This window comes from Sebastes fasciatus, chromosome 10 (genome assembly GCF_043250625.1).
Source record: "Sebastes fasciatus isolate fSebFas1 chromosome 10, fSebFas1.pri, whole genome shotgun sequence".
Taxonomy (NCBI): Eukaryota; Metazoa; Chordata; class Actinopteri; order Perciformes; family Sebastidae; genus Sebastes; species Sebastes fasciatus.
Window position 1 is genome coordinate 32,078,107 of NC_133804.1, and position 14,665 is coordinate 32,092,771.

The 14,665-nt window shown below is 39.6% G+C and overlaps 1 protein-coding gene across 2 annotated transcripts; it reads right to left on the reverse strand.

The window, feature by feature from the left end:
* Positions 1-1,108: 1,108 nt before the first annotated feature.
* taf7 (TAF7 RNA polymerase II, TATA box binding protein (TBP)-associated factor) lies at positions 1,109-12,358 on the reverse strand. Of its 2 annotated transcripts, none has more exons than XM_074647536.1 (12): positions 12,168-12,358; positions 11,002-11,075; positions 10,830-10,908; positions 9,504-9,637; positions 8,761-8,881; positions 8,549-8,607; positions 7,985-8,057; positions 6,322-6,435; positions 3,801-3,995; positions 2,524-2,636; positions 1,850-1,909; positions 1,109-1,492 (listed from the first exon to the last, which is right to left on the reverse strand). In XM_074647536.1, exons 1-12 carry the CDS (start codon positions 12,184-12,186, stop codon positions 1,448-1,450), a joined length of 1,086 nt encoding a protein of 361 aa, XP_074503637.1. In that variant the 5' UTR covers positions 12,187-12,358; the 3' UTR covers positions 1,109-1,447. The 2 variants fall into 2 exon arrangements, with proteins under 2 accessions (XP_074503637.1, XP_074503636.1); XM_074647535.1 differs by having other exon boundaries at positions 11,002-11,078.
* Positions 12,359-14,665: the final 2,307 nt, after the last annotated feature.

Sequence of the window (14,665 nt, forward strand, 5' to 3'; positions counted from 1 at the left end):
CCAAATCCTACACACTGCACCTTTAAATTTGAACTGCAGCTAACGATTATTTTCATTATTGTTTAATCGTCCTATTAGTTTCTCGATTCATATTTGATTGCCTCCCATCAAATGTCAGAAAAAGGCCATTACAAACTGAAGCCCAAGGCTCGTACTTGCCAACCTTGAGACCTCATAAATAAGGAGGATTTCAAAACCAACACGGGGTTGGAACATTTTTAGTTTCAGAGACTTCGTTTCCTTCTTTCTGGTGAAATAATAAGTACACTGCAACAGCATTTTTGTTAACGAGGCCTACTTTTAATTTGACTTTGAATTCTCAGGAAAGAGAACTGAATAATTCGCCCCTCTGGTGTGAACTTGTGTGAATCTCTGGCATAAACTAGAATAAAATTCATCAGTTTTCATTCATTAATTTTTAGCTCCTGCTGGAGTATTTCTTTCTCTTAGTACTCTCCAGTTCCCTCTTTCCTTCTCTCACTCACTGAAGAAAAAAAGATGTGAAAAATTGCCATAAATTGGGAGAAAAACGAGAGAATTTATATCAAAATGTCTTTGTTTTCTTTTTCTTTTTGGTCCACAACGGCGTCATTTCAATCAACCAATCACGTTTCATTTAAATCCCCATAGCAACTTAAAACACCGGAGGCCTACATTTATTACATTTCACGTGGAAATATGTCACATTACGTAAAAGACGCTCTGACTTCCGTTACAGAGTATAGAAGCAAAGAGACGAAACTCTGCTGCCATTTTGGACTGAAAACGCTTATTATATTTTTAATATTTTATAGTTCAACACAGGCCATTTTGGTAGAATATGACAATAAAATAAAAAAATTATTTTGTTTAACTTTTGCACTTTTTAGACGGACATTTTACTGCCGTCCGTCGCTTTCAGTCCAAAATAGCAGAAGTGTAGCTCTGCTGCTGATCGCTGATGTTGCAATGGAACAAACAATTGACTTTCACTTCTTGGCAATATACTGTACGCTCTTTGTTTATGTTTCACATCATCCACCTACAGAAAAAGCATTTATGGCCAACATCAACCTGCCCACGCGTAAATCTGTACCCACATGGAAAACAAATTGACAGTTTCCAATTCTTTTGTTTATCACTGTATTTTATTCGTCATTTACAGGTCGTGAAATATAAAGGTGAGTTGAGGTGAGTACAAGCAAAAATATTCACAGTTGAGGCCAATCAAATACTTAAATCATACAGTAATAAACATTTCAATCTAATAAAAAACATTGACTTTTAATTCTCAGTATGATGTATGGCGTCATGTATGGAGACGACTAACTGAAAGGAATGACACAGCAAGTCGGCTAATAAAGACTCCCTCCTCCTCCCTGGATGAAGGCTCTCCTCCTCCTCCTCCTCCTCCTCTTCATGTGTGTGTAGGTGTGGCTGAAGATGAAATGAGGCTGCCCCCTGGTGGTCACTTCTCTATCAGTGAGTCCAGCTGCTCCTGCAGGGAGGCCAGCTGTTGAAGCAGAAAAACAGAAGTGGTGATTGATGCCCGACAGCCCCGGGGTGTAATTGGAGGGTAAGTGGATGATGATTAACACGTCTTTTCACATTAATTTGCTGCCTTCATTTGTCAATACAAACAACGACCCCTCAGACAGTGGGTGGCCACTATGCCATAGCTGCAAAAAAGGACTCCGCTTCACAAATTAAATTTGAATGTGCTATCAGGCATGAAAAAAGGACAGCAAGCACAATGCCATCTGCTAACATGTTTTTTTGACATTCATACAAGATGAATTCATGTAAAGTCCTGTCGAGAGCTGACAGCGAGGCACTGATCCCTCAGCTTTTACGGAAAAGGTTCTCTTACCTGCTCCATCTCCCGCTCCTCCTGCTGAATAATCTCATCCAGCAAAGCTTGGAAGCGGTTCTGTGAAGAGGAAAGAGAGAGAGAGAAACAAACAAGATTTGTTCGAGTCGACACGCCGAGCCTCATTAAATCGTGATTGCTTTAAAATGTGTGTGTCTGCCCGGGCTGCTCGTGTCACCATCTCCTCTCTGACAAGGAAAAGGCCACTTGGAATGCCAGTCAGAGACGGCTGACCTTTTCCCTGCAACTGTGATAATAACGACTGGAGATGAGGCTTTGACGCTCCCAAAACACGAGGGCAATGAGCGCTCCAAATGGCAATGTGAAAAAGGGGCCATGTCTGCTCATGTTTCACTCATTGTAAAGGCTCTACTAAAGAGACACAAGACACTTTCATGCTATTTTTTCTACATTGCTGATATAGTTAAAGGGCTGACGGGAGGAAAAAGGATTTAAAAATACCCCCCAACAAGAAAACAAAACAATGGCCTCCAACTCTGTGTGTAATCAGCTGTTTTGATGTTTTCACATCACTGTTGAGAGAACTTATGCTGCATGAAGACTTCTGCCTCCGAGCTCATCTGCATGTTCTTGTTTATGTTTCTGTACATGCAGACCTAGTTTCTGAATTAGCGAAAAACACAGTGTGTGTGTTTGTGTGTTTGCGTGCTTACTTTCAGAGCCTGGTTTTCCACTTTCATGATGAGCTCCTCCTGCTGTTTCTTTCGGGCACGGGTTTCCTGAAGCTTGGCCTTGACGCCGTTGATCTGCACCTGATACTCCATGACTGCAGGGGAAAAACAGCAGGAGGTTCACTCAGTTAGACAACGTGTCGTTCACGCATTATGCTTCCTTGTGCGGAGAAGAGCAAAAGCCGGAGAGAGATGATGATGTGACATAATTTGAGAGCGACGCTACACCCGCAAAGCCAATGAGGATAAGATAAGCACCTTGGCTTGTTTGAAGCACAAGGATGCCTCCAATTCAGTTGACAAATTGCGGTTAATGGGAACAACAAATCCATTTAAAAGGACGTGAGCCAGCAGGCCGAAGCACTAAAAGACACAACTAAATCAGTCTGCTCCGGGGTCCACAGAGGCTTCTCATTAAATCCAGCCAAAGTGATAGTGCCTCACAACAGCAACAACAACAACCTGTGGCTCCATCGCCAGCAACTATCTTCCAAACTAATTGTGTCTATCCTCTGCTTCCCCCCCCCAGCTGACTCTCAATCCTCTGCCCATCTAATATACAAAATCAAGCAGGGAGGAGCCCCCGCAGACCCATTCATTACAACTTTGCAGTGCTGACGGAAACGTAGTAAAGAGCCAGACTCCAGCAGCACATCAGCAGATGCTCTGCTGGGCGGCTGCAGCCGAGCTGACCGGTGCTGCTGCTGACTGACAGCTTTATGTATGTAGATAAGGAGGCATTGAGCTGTCAGGCTGGACAGCTGTCTGAGCTGCACGCTGAGCCACACAACACCTGTCAGACGGGTTAGGTGAGGAGGAGAGCTCGCTCGCTGTCTGTCTGTCTGTCTGTCTGTCTGTCTGTCTGTCTGTCTGTGTGTGCATGCGTGCGTGCGTGCATCTCTGTGGGCGAGGGCGCAGCACGTGTACTTAAGTGAAAGTATGGCTACTCATGAGTGTGTGAGTGTGTGAGTGTGTGAAGTCTGGCCTCGAAAACTCAGCTCTGATCAAGTCCAGACACCTGGCTGAGGTTATTTTTGAGCATCTGAGGGGGTTTGATTTAACTTCACGTCAGACTATCTCTGCTCAACAAGTCCGTTCTGAAATCAGCATGCAGGATCTCTCGCTACGACTGAAAAATGAAAGGCTGCAAGTTGGCCAAAAGAATCCGCATTCACACTGAAGTGTAGATGCAAGTTGCAAGTTATTTTTGACAACAAGTAATACACCACCATGAAATAGAAACCGTGACGTCATCTCACCTATCTGGTTGTTTCTGTCACTTTCATGCTGCGCAGAATCGGACTCGTTGAGCTTCTCTTGGAGCTGTCGGACCAGATCGTCCTCCGTGTCCATGATGTTCAGGTCCTCGTCCTCGTGCCGGTCCACTTCGTCCTCCTCGTCCTCGCTGGAGCTGCTGATGTCGTTGAAGATCTCCCTCAGTTCGTCACGCTGGGCTGGAACATTAGCACATTAGTGTTAATAACGTGGACACAGAGTTCGGGAGATTGTCTCGTCTGGCATAAAACAGGTAGGATTAATGTGAACAGAGTAGATTCTCTTACATGGTGAATTACAAATGACTCTTGGCCCTACAGTAGAAGTCAACTCCAGATTGTTGTTCGCTACATTCACATAGCGGGACGTAAATGTTTTCAAATTGTTTTGTCTTTGAAATGTCGTTGTTACATCAACACTGTGCTCCTACTTTTGATTTTTAAAGAAATATCAGTCATGCCACTCATGCACACCCCTCACTGAAGTACCTTTCAGTGTAAGCTCTTACTCTACACCTAAGGAGCTAAGAAGGCCTTCTGGGGAGTCCAGAGGTCAAAATAATCTTAAGGCCAAAGAGTAACTAATGCTCGAGTGAGCTCTATTTCCATTTCAGACCACCGGGGCAGAGGCTATCGAGAGCGACACAAAGGTGGTGTGTGCATGTTCAAAATGAAGAAGGAAACCTTTCCTGTGAGGTGAGTATCAAAGAAATCATTGTACTACAGACGAGAGCCATTTCAAAGTAGCTGCACGTTCTTAAACCACAACGAAAACAGACAGGCCAATAGTTTTATCACCATTCAAAATTACACTATACTTGAAACTGGCCTTGCTTTGTAGAGCTCGACCAATAAATCGGACGATATTATCTTATTGCAGATATATCGATTTCTGTGTGTATGTCAGCCAATAACGAACAAGAAACTGCAGTACGGAAATGCCAGATACTTTTAAGATAGTTTAGAAACTGTGTCTCTATTACTTTACTTGTTTTTAAAGGTCCCATATCGTGCTCATTTTCAGGTTCATACTTGTATTTTGTGTTTCTACTTGAACATGTTTACATGCTGTAATGTTAAAAAATAACTTTATTTTCCTCGTACTGTCTGCTTGAATATACCTGTATTCACCCTCTGTCTCAAACACTCCGTTTTAGTGCATTTCAACGGAATTGCAACAGAATTGCGTTGTTAGGCAACAGCTTGGGTCCATGTTTACTTCCTGTCAGTTGATGTCATTCACATACACTGCAACAGGAAATAAACTGGGACACATTTAGAATGTTTACATTTAAAACCGTGTAATGGTCTAAATATTGTATATTTGTGACATCACAAATGGACAGAAATCCTAACGGCTTGTTTCAAACGCATAATTTCTGAATACAGGCTGTGTATTTCTCCGTATATTGAGCGTTTTGATAGTTTAACAGTATTTTGATATCTGCTTTATAATGTAAAATACTTGAAAATCTTATTTTTTACAATATGGGAACTTTAACATAGGTCAGTAGTGCTAGTACGGCGATATCTCATCGTGTTCCTGATTACAAACTACAAAGACTGAAACTGGGACACATTTAGAATGTTTATGTTTAAAAACATGTAAGGGTCTAAATATTGTATATTTGTGACATCACAAATGGACAGAAATCCAAACGGTTTGTTTCAAACCGCAAAATTTAAAAAAAATTAAAAAAGCACTTAAAAACCTGCTTTATAATACAAAAGATATGAAAATCTCACTTTTTACAATATGGGACCTTTAAGTAAAATGTCCCAATTAGTGCATATCTTGGTCATATTCCTAAAAAATATTCACAGGGCACTTTCACCAGTCAACATTTAGTCCGTTTTAATCAAACTCTGGTGCGGTTCGTTTGGGCGGTTCGTCGTGGGACGAATGAGTGGGAGAGGACTAACCTGAACTTCTGCAGAAGTCTGATGTTTGCTTGACATCTGGGCCGAAGACAACATACAGAATATGCTAAATAAAAGTCCACAATAATAATGACGTTTATAAAGTAATTTGAGATGAACTGGGGGAGAAGGGATTCATGCGCACAGCAAATCAGTGCCGAGTCAAAGTGAACAAACTTCGACAATAATATATTCAAGTCCGCGATTCCCTGCACAGACGTGGCAGCTCATGAGACGCCCCTCAGCTAATCCTTTTTTTTTTATTTGGTCTGCTTTAATTTGTGCACTTTGAAACCAAAGTGTCTATTCACTCTGATTCGGACTAGCCAAACGGACTATGGCTTGTGAAAGCGCCCTAAAAGAGTCTTCGCATCAAAAATGTTTATTTATGTTACGTGATTATGTAGAAATATGTATTTAAGACAATCCATCCGTATCGATTTTTTAATTCTCAAATATCAATATCTGTATTCGCCTCAAAAATACCGTATCGATCAGGCTTTATTACGTTGTGTTTCTGTAGGCCATGTGGTCGAGGTAGCAATACACAGCCACGATTTACTTATGAGAATCATGTCTCCCTTACCAGAGGACCCATGACCCATCTTGTGTCCCGAGGTGCCGGGCGAGGAGTCCAGGTTGCCCAGAGAGCCGTGCTGATCAGCTTCCTTGGACTCATCTTCTGCTATGATTTCATACCCTGAACATCGTGTGTTAAGGTCAACATCCTCCACTTTCAGTATTCCTACATTAAAAGACTCTTCTTTGAAGTAGACTTGAAGGGTGAAAAACCAAATGATGCTCCAGAGAAGCTTAAACATTAATTAGTGTGTCATGTGTATGTCTGCTGCTTGCATGCAAACGCTAAAACTATCATTAGCATCCAGCTTCACTGTGAGCAACTAAGCAACGCTAATGAACAGTCCATCTCAATTAACACACAGCAAGCGGGCACTCAAAGCGGCCCTGCTGTGCTCTTATTCTGTCAGGCGAGTTTAGAGTTTCATTAGAGCGCTAATAGCCTTGCAAAGTGCATCTCTCTCTCACAAAGGCATTAGATAGAGTCAAGTCAGGTGAGCCAAGCAGGAGTCAGGACTTCCCGCTTGGTCTGCAGATCAACCTGTTTTAGACATTAGAGGTTATGTTTGTCTTAAAAAGACCGAAATAGTACGAACTATCTGAGGCTTCCTGAAAGCTAAAGTCATGGCTAGGGGTTAGATTTCACATTCACAACAATCTCCATCTGATTCTACATTACAGGCGGTTTCTGTTTCTGTTATATGAGATAAAGACCGATAATTCAATATGATAATTTATCCTCTTTCAATGCAATCGCATCGTGATGAAATCATATATCGCAATATCGTGATACACAATTACGTCGTCTAAATTGATAATAACAAACACATACTAAATCAAATTTCTCAGAAAATCTGATCAAACTCAGTTAAAGCTGCAGTAGGCAGTATATATAGATTTGGCATCATTGGGCAAAAAATTTCATAATAACCCTTCAGCATATTGTAATTCAAGTGTTCTGAGAGATAACTAGACTTCTGCTCCTCCTCATGGCTCTGTTTTCAGGCTTTAGAAAATCTAGCCCGTGACGGGAGACTTTGACCAATCACAGGTCATTTCACTGAGAGAGCGTTCCTATTGGCTGTGCTCCTTCAACAGATTTCACAATGACGGTCGCGTCACAAACTTTCTCATTTTACAGCTAAACCGTGCACTACAAGATGATTCTGAAAACATCTGAGGAGAGAAATAGCTATTAAAGTAACATAATATTGATTCATATTTGATCAGCGCTGCCTAGTTTGACCGTTTGGTCGGAGTTCAGAGTGATTGACAGCCGGCTCTCATAGACGGCAGCTGGACAGCAGACCTCAGATCAGCTCTTACTGCTTGTTTTCCTCCGGTCTGTGAAATCTTGCAGATGCCATTAGGAGCACCGGAGGACACAGAGGGACATGATTTTTTCAGGTTACCTGTTTTATGTCCTTTTGTCACGATATAGCGACCGTTTAATAAAAATAACTTTTTTGTCATATTTGCTTCAATCTCGCCTACTGATGCTTTAAATCAAACTATCGTCTTAATCTACTTACTCTGTATTTGTGTGCATGCATGAAAACATAGTCTCTATAATTTCACTTGAAGTGCTTGGTTGCACTACTGATTGGTTATCAGTTCAGGCTTTGCAAGATGGACGTGCAGAATATATCTGTAGGTGTATAAAAGGATACGGACACTGACAGCGTCGGCGTCTGTGCTCAGCAATCTCTTCACCTCCTTTTCCACATCAGGAGATTCAATGTACTGTGAGAAAGAAAGAGATTGGGTTACAAGTAGTGTTAGCAGCATCTCTCTCTCGCTCTCTTCCTCCGACTCTCCCCCTCTCTCTCTCACACTCACACACACACCAAGGTAGCAGCTGGCTGCATGCCAGGAAGCACATTAGCGATTAAAAACAGAAGGGGCCAAATCAATATGACTCGGCTCTGCACCTTCAGGAAGATTTATTCAGAAGACAAAGTAGAAGTGTAGTGCTCAACCACACTCGCTTTCACTTTGATCAAGGCAATAGTGAAATTGCTTTTTCGCATGCCTTTGGGGCAAACTAAGACGGAAAGGCTTTATTTATATGTAAATCTTAGTTTTCACTTTCACCACAGTTTCTGTTGTATGAAATGTAAATGCTTTGTTGGAAGAGAGCTTAGGAAAGAGATGGATCATCAGACGGGATGCTAAAGAGAGGGATGGGAAAGGGGAGGGGAGGCGTTGAAGGCAAAATGAAATAATGTCAAAACCTTCTTTTTCGCCGTTTTCCGAAATCTTCTCTTGCGTGTGTTCTTCAGAGGGCAGGTGACTGGAGACAAAAACAACAGGATTAGTGAAGTCAAAATGGTTCAATCAGCTGCAAAGGGCAATTTATGCTTCCTGCATTGCTGATGTGCCAAGTTCTTCAGCACTGATGGAAAAGCCAAAAAGCTGCTGTGTGTGTAGATATTTGTCGACTTACTGCCGTGATTCCAAACAAATTTCTTGTCCTTGTCTTTGTCCTTCTTCTTGTTCTTGGGGTCGGTTCCGGTTGGCTCCTCTAAAGGAGGGTAAAGGTCTCCATCTAGTGTACATACCAGCATCTGACCCATGGATGCAAAAAACAAATGATAAATGACTCTGCATTCTGCTGATAAATGCTGTTGTATTACAGGATCATAACAAACAAGAACAGCTGAGACACAATCTTAGTTTTAAATGTTAATGTAAACATTAAAAAAAGTATCCTAAACTCAACAACAAACGTATCCAATTAATATCACATCATAAACTTCTGCTGCTCTATCCTATATCCCAGTGGTTCTCAACCTTTTCTTGTGTCAAGGACCCCTAAATTGATACACTAAAGGTCACGGACCCCCATTTGATAAGATTTTGCTTCAGGGATCTCCACCTGAAAGGATTTTGGTTGTTAGATATGATTAAGACCAGAATGTTATAGTTATCAACTACAGTTGAGGAGGTAACCGTGGAAGAAGTGAAACCTCTGATCAGAATAGTCACTCTTATGACTCTTACTCACAACGGGCTCACTTCTATAATCTATAGTGAATTAAACAGTGAAAATAAACTATTTTTCTGGGGACCCCCTGGAACTCCCTCAAGGACCCCTGGGGGTCCCCGGACCCCTGGTGGAGAACCACAACAAGAGATGTATCCTATGAAGATGAAGTCCTAAATGTAATGCCTCTGCAGTGGTTTTACCTGGCTGACATCAGCAGTCTTGTAAAATGTCTTCTTGTCCACCGTTTTCATAGACTCGATCATACAGGGCAGATCCACCAGTTTGCAGGCCAAAGGGACGCGGTCTACTCTCACGATGCCGTGACGACCGTCAGCTACAAGTAAGAGGGAGGGACGACATAATTGATTATAATGACATGTTGTGTGTGTGTGAGACAAAGGTAACCATTGTCATTAGGACGTTTTGTTACGTTTTGGCAAATTAATTGCACTCAAAATACGAGTGTAGAGAGCAGGAGAGAGAGTCTGTAATCTTAACAGCATATACAAAATGATTTAATCACGAGGCGCTGGATTATTTAGCCTGCACGTTATTATCATATGTGTATTATAAACATAATATCACTGTTTCATTTTTAAATGACGTCAATACCGGTATATTGTGACACCCTTATTTGGTAGCAAAGACCATGACACTTGAGTTTAGTTTTCAAATTGACATTTGTAGTTCGTAATGTATGGCAACAAAACTGAAAACGAAAATACCCATTCTAAATTGACTAAATATTTGCTGTTAAGAGACTGATTCCAATGTTTGTGAATTAAAGGTCCCATATTGTGCTCATTTTCAGGTTCCTACTTGTATTTTGTGTTTCTACTAGAACATGTTTACATGCTGTAATGTTAAAAAAAACAACTTTATTTTCCTCGTACTGTCTGCCTGAATATACCTGTATTCACTATGTCTGAAACGCTCTGTTTTAGTGCATTTCAACGGAATTGCAACGGAATTGCGTTGCTATGCAACAGATTGGGTCCATGTTTACTTCCTGTCAGCTGATGTTATTTACATACACTGCAACAGGAAATAAACTGGGACACATTTAGAATGTTTACATTTAAAACCGTGTAATGGTCTAAATATTGTATATTTGTGACATCACAAATGGACAGAAATCCAAACGGTTTGTTTCAAACGCATAATTTCTGAATACAGGCTGTGTATTTCTCCGTATATTGAGCGTTTTGATAGTTTAACAGTATTTTGATATCTGCTTTATAATGTAAAATACTTGAAAATCTCATTTTTTACAATATGGGAACTTTAACATAGGTCAGTAGTGCTAGTACGGCGATATCTCATCGTGTCCCTGATTACAAACTACAAAGACTGAAAATCTTTGTTTCACTGTAGATATATTTACTTTTATTAAACAAGTTCTGGACTAGATTTCAAATCGATAACCTGATAGCTTTTATATGATAGCGATTGGTAAGACAAATGAAATTGGTGTTTGAGCAGTAGTAGTAGTAGTAATAGAGTAGACTAATGACAAATCAGCTTACGGTGCAACTCGATGGTGAGTCTGTCCTTAATGTTCATACTGCTTGACTGGGCAATCCTTCTCACTGTTGAGGCGTACTCCTGTAAAAGTAAAAAAAAAAGATGAATCCATCCACGTCATATTCAGGTCACATTTGAATTTTCATAGAAATAATCTGTTTCAGCGTGTCTCACCGAAGGAAGCCTCAGGATGAACTGGCTCTCCAACTCATAAGGAGCATCCTCCTTATTCTTTGAGCCGACCTTTCCTACTGGAATCAAAACACACCGGCGTGAACAAGAGTGCATTTATGAAACTACGATCAACACAATACAACTAGAAACACACAGGGATGTTTGACTTGTGCAGCTATATGGTTCAATGTATCTGGCTTCAGTATTAAAGGAGGGTACTCTTTTTGCTTGTTTTAAAGCAAAAATGCAGTATGTTACTGCTGGGATGGTCTGGTCTTTTGACCAATTTCATCTCATATTTCTGAGCTTTTAACAGCGCTTTTAAGGCCCTTCACTCATACTGGGCCTTAAGAGTAAATTAAGAGTAAATTAACTCACAATCCTCTTTAACAACACATTACTTACAGTTTTGCTGTCCTAATCCTGTTTTATCCTTTATATTTCTAATCTGCTTTGGTGCTACATGCATGGTTCTTGTTATACATTAGATATACATTACATCTTCTTGGTATACATTCAGTCTATTGCACTAATGGATAGTATACAAAATGTACAGTAATACATCATATTTTAGTGTTGGCATTTGATTCCTCCTGGTAAATGATAAAGTAGTCAAACTAAAACCATTACTATATGTACAACAGCCAACACTATTAAGACATTTCTCAAAAGTATTAATTATATTATTAGTTCAATAAAAGATGAATTGAGTTTGATACATCTTCGTATGAATGACATCTCTGTGTTTGGTAAAGTGTAAATCAAGTGTGTGATCTAGTACTAGTTGAGTAAGTTTACTCTGAATTGCACCTCTTATGAAGTGGCATTATAATAAACTTTATGTCAGAGCAAACATCAGGTGAATACAGCTCATTACTCATAAATCTATCTTAGGTTATAACCAGTTATAACTGTTGGTCTGTCAGTTTGTGTAAGGGTTAACGTTAAGCTAATGTGTATAGTGCTACAGAATAACCTGATTAAAAACCACTGACGTTGCAATCTTTGAATAGTGAACACTGTTCACATCTTGAAGCAACCAAATGATCTTAATTTCGCCTGTTAAATCTGATTATAATTAAATCATGTCAACACATTAGCATCAGCAGACTCAGTGTGTTTACAACAGAGAGAGCTAACCGCTAGATCAACGGCTTTAAACGCACCTTTCTGTTTAGATGTCATCCTCGATTTTGTGATGTGGACGGTGCAGCTACATAAACGTGATTAAATGATAAAAATAACACCTAAATGTGCTGGTTTTGTTATAAAACAACTCAGTTTAGCTACACAAAGCTAAGCCCAGACGAGACTGCTAGTGGGGATTGTGTCTTGCTGCATTCAGGTACTCCTCGGAAATTTCTAACGTGACTTTATAGCACCAGAAGCTACAGCGTACCATTGCGGACTACGTCCGTCATTACTTCTGTTATATAGCTTGATTAACATACACCTTATTATATGTCTTAAATCAAATTAAATCCATTGATATTATATTGTACAGAAAAAAATTATTAAGGACTAACATTCACGTTTCCACTAGAAATAAATAATTTCCGATAAACGCGAATGTCACATTGACTCTCGTTTTAGTAATGGGAATTTAGGCTCTTTTTAGTGAGCCAGATCATTTGGCTCCGCTCACCAAGAGGAGCCGGCTCTTTCGGCTCCCAAACGGCTCTTCGTTTTACCACTTCTGCCTTTTATAATTCAGCCAAATTTATCTTTAGCTGTTTTGACCTATGATTAGTATCGGTGCACATATATCACTTAAATTATTCAATATAATTATACTAAACCTTATAATTTCCAGAATATCATAAATTTACATGCTGCTTCATTTTCAACTGTCACTCATTTTCTCTGCTATTCGTGCACCGCCCCGCACCGCACTCCTCTCTCTCTTTCTCTCCTCCTCTCCCTCCTGCTCTGTACCTGAAGACCCTCAGCGCGCGACGCACCCCCGCCCCTCCCTACTTAATGGTATGATCCTTGTCTGTCATCACCTGATTGGTTGCACGGACATCATTAACACAACATTCAGTCACAGTCAGTGCATGGAGTGCCCGTGGTGCGGAGAAGATCGTCCCATCATTCTGCCTTGAATTAATTAAAGTAAAAAAAAAATTAAATGAAAAAAAACGTCTCTCGGACGGGAGCCGGCTCTTGTCGTTCACTTAAAAGAGCCGGCTCTTTGAACCGGCTCGTTCTTGACCATCACATCACTATCTCGTCTTGTACTTTGTATCGCGAGACTTGTGACGAAGATGAGTTTTGGGGGGAAAACCACAGGAGGAAAAACATACAGATATTTACTCAAATATCACTTATTTAGCAGCCCTTTGCAATTTTAGTCAGCTTTTTTTCCCCCGTATTTGTGCATTATGTATTGTAAGTGAGACACACCATCACAAAAACATCCCAGGCAAAATAAGAATCGTTACATTTTCAACAAAATCTATTTTATTTAACAAAAAAATATATTATTATTATTATTATTTTCACATAACATGCAAATTGGTCAATACATAAATTAAAAAAAAAATACATTTTCAATTTATCTATTTTTCTAATTAGCTATTTTCATCTCACTTCTGGTTGAAAAATTGAGATTTCATAATAAGAGTCCCCATTTGTAACTAGTATTATCAACTATGGAAATACTCCATGAAAAACGACCGAATCGACGTCTTTGCTGATTCATAACTACACTCAATACGTTCAGATAACATTTGTCTGTTAGAGTGTATTTAAACTAGCGACATCCTGCTGTGGTGCTTTTACACTGAAATAACACTTTCTGGGGAAAAAAGAGTTTTCACTTCCGGCCCGACATCGGAAAAAAAAAACGTCCCGGTCAAAATATGAATCGTTACATTTTCAACAAAATCTTTTTATTCAACATAAAATTGTATTCTCACATTAAAAACAAGTTGGTCAATACATAAATACAAAAAAAAATTCATATAAAAATCTATTTTAGCTATTTTCATCTCACTTCCGGTTGAAAAATTGAGATTTCATAATAAAATATCCCAATTATAACTAGCATCATCAACTATGGAAATGCTCCATAAAAAACAACCAAATTGCTATTTTTGTTCATTCACAATCATACACAATATGTTACGATAACATACGTTAAAGAGGGACACAAATACCCCACACCTCACCTCACCTCCATACCATTACTGACACACAGCACACCTGAACTGAATGGACTGTAATGATGTGCAACATGCTGCCTTCCACTGTGTAATTGTCTGAAATATATTAATTATTTATTTTTTAAAATATTTTTGAGAGTTAGAAGTTCTTTTAACATGGTCATGGAGCATATATACTGTATATTTGTATTCTGGGGGTATCGTTCCTATGCAGAGGGTAGTTTAGTTTATTTATTGACTACACTGAGGGCGTTTTATATTTTAATAATTGATTGATTTATTGTGTTGAGTTGAATGTGCTAATTATTTTGTACTGTTATTACCTTTTCTACCTTTTTTCCTTTCTTAAATCTGACTCGGTGTAAACTGCTCAGAATTCCAATGTACTTAGGTGCAAATGGCAAATAAAACTCTTGAATCTTGAATCTTGAATTTGTCTGCTGAGGTTTATTTAAACTAATAACATCCTGCTGTGGTGCTTTTACACTGAAATAAAC

Excerpts from the sequence above, each read along its gene's own strand:
- taf7 (XM_074647535.1), bottom strand. Across the intron at positions 8,882-9,503 it reads AGACTGCTGATGTCAGCCAG|ATGCTGGTATGTACACTAGA; the intron begins GTAAAACCACTG and ends TCCATGGGTCAG. Across the intron at positions 6,436-7,984 it reads CGCCGACGCTGTCAGTGTCC|GGTATGAAATCATAGCAGAA; the intron begins GTATCCTTTTAT and ends CACGATGTTCAG.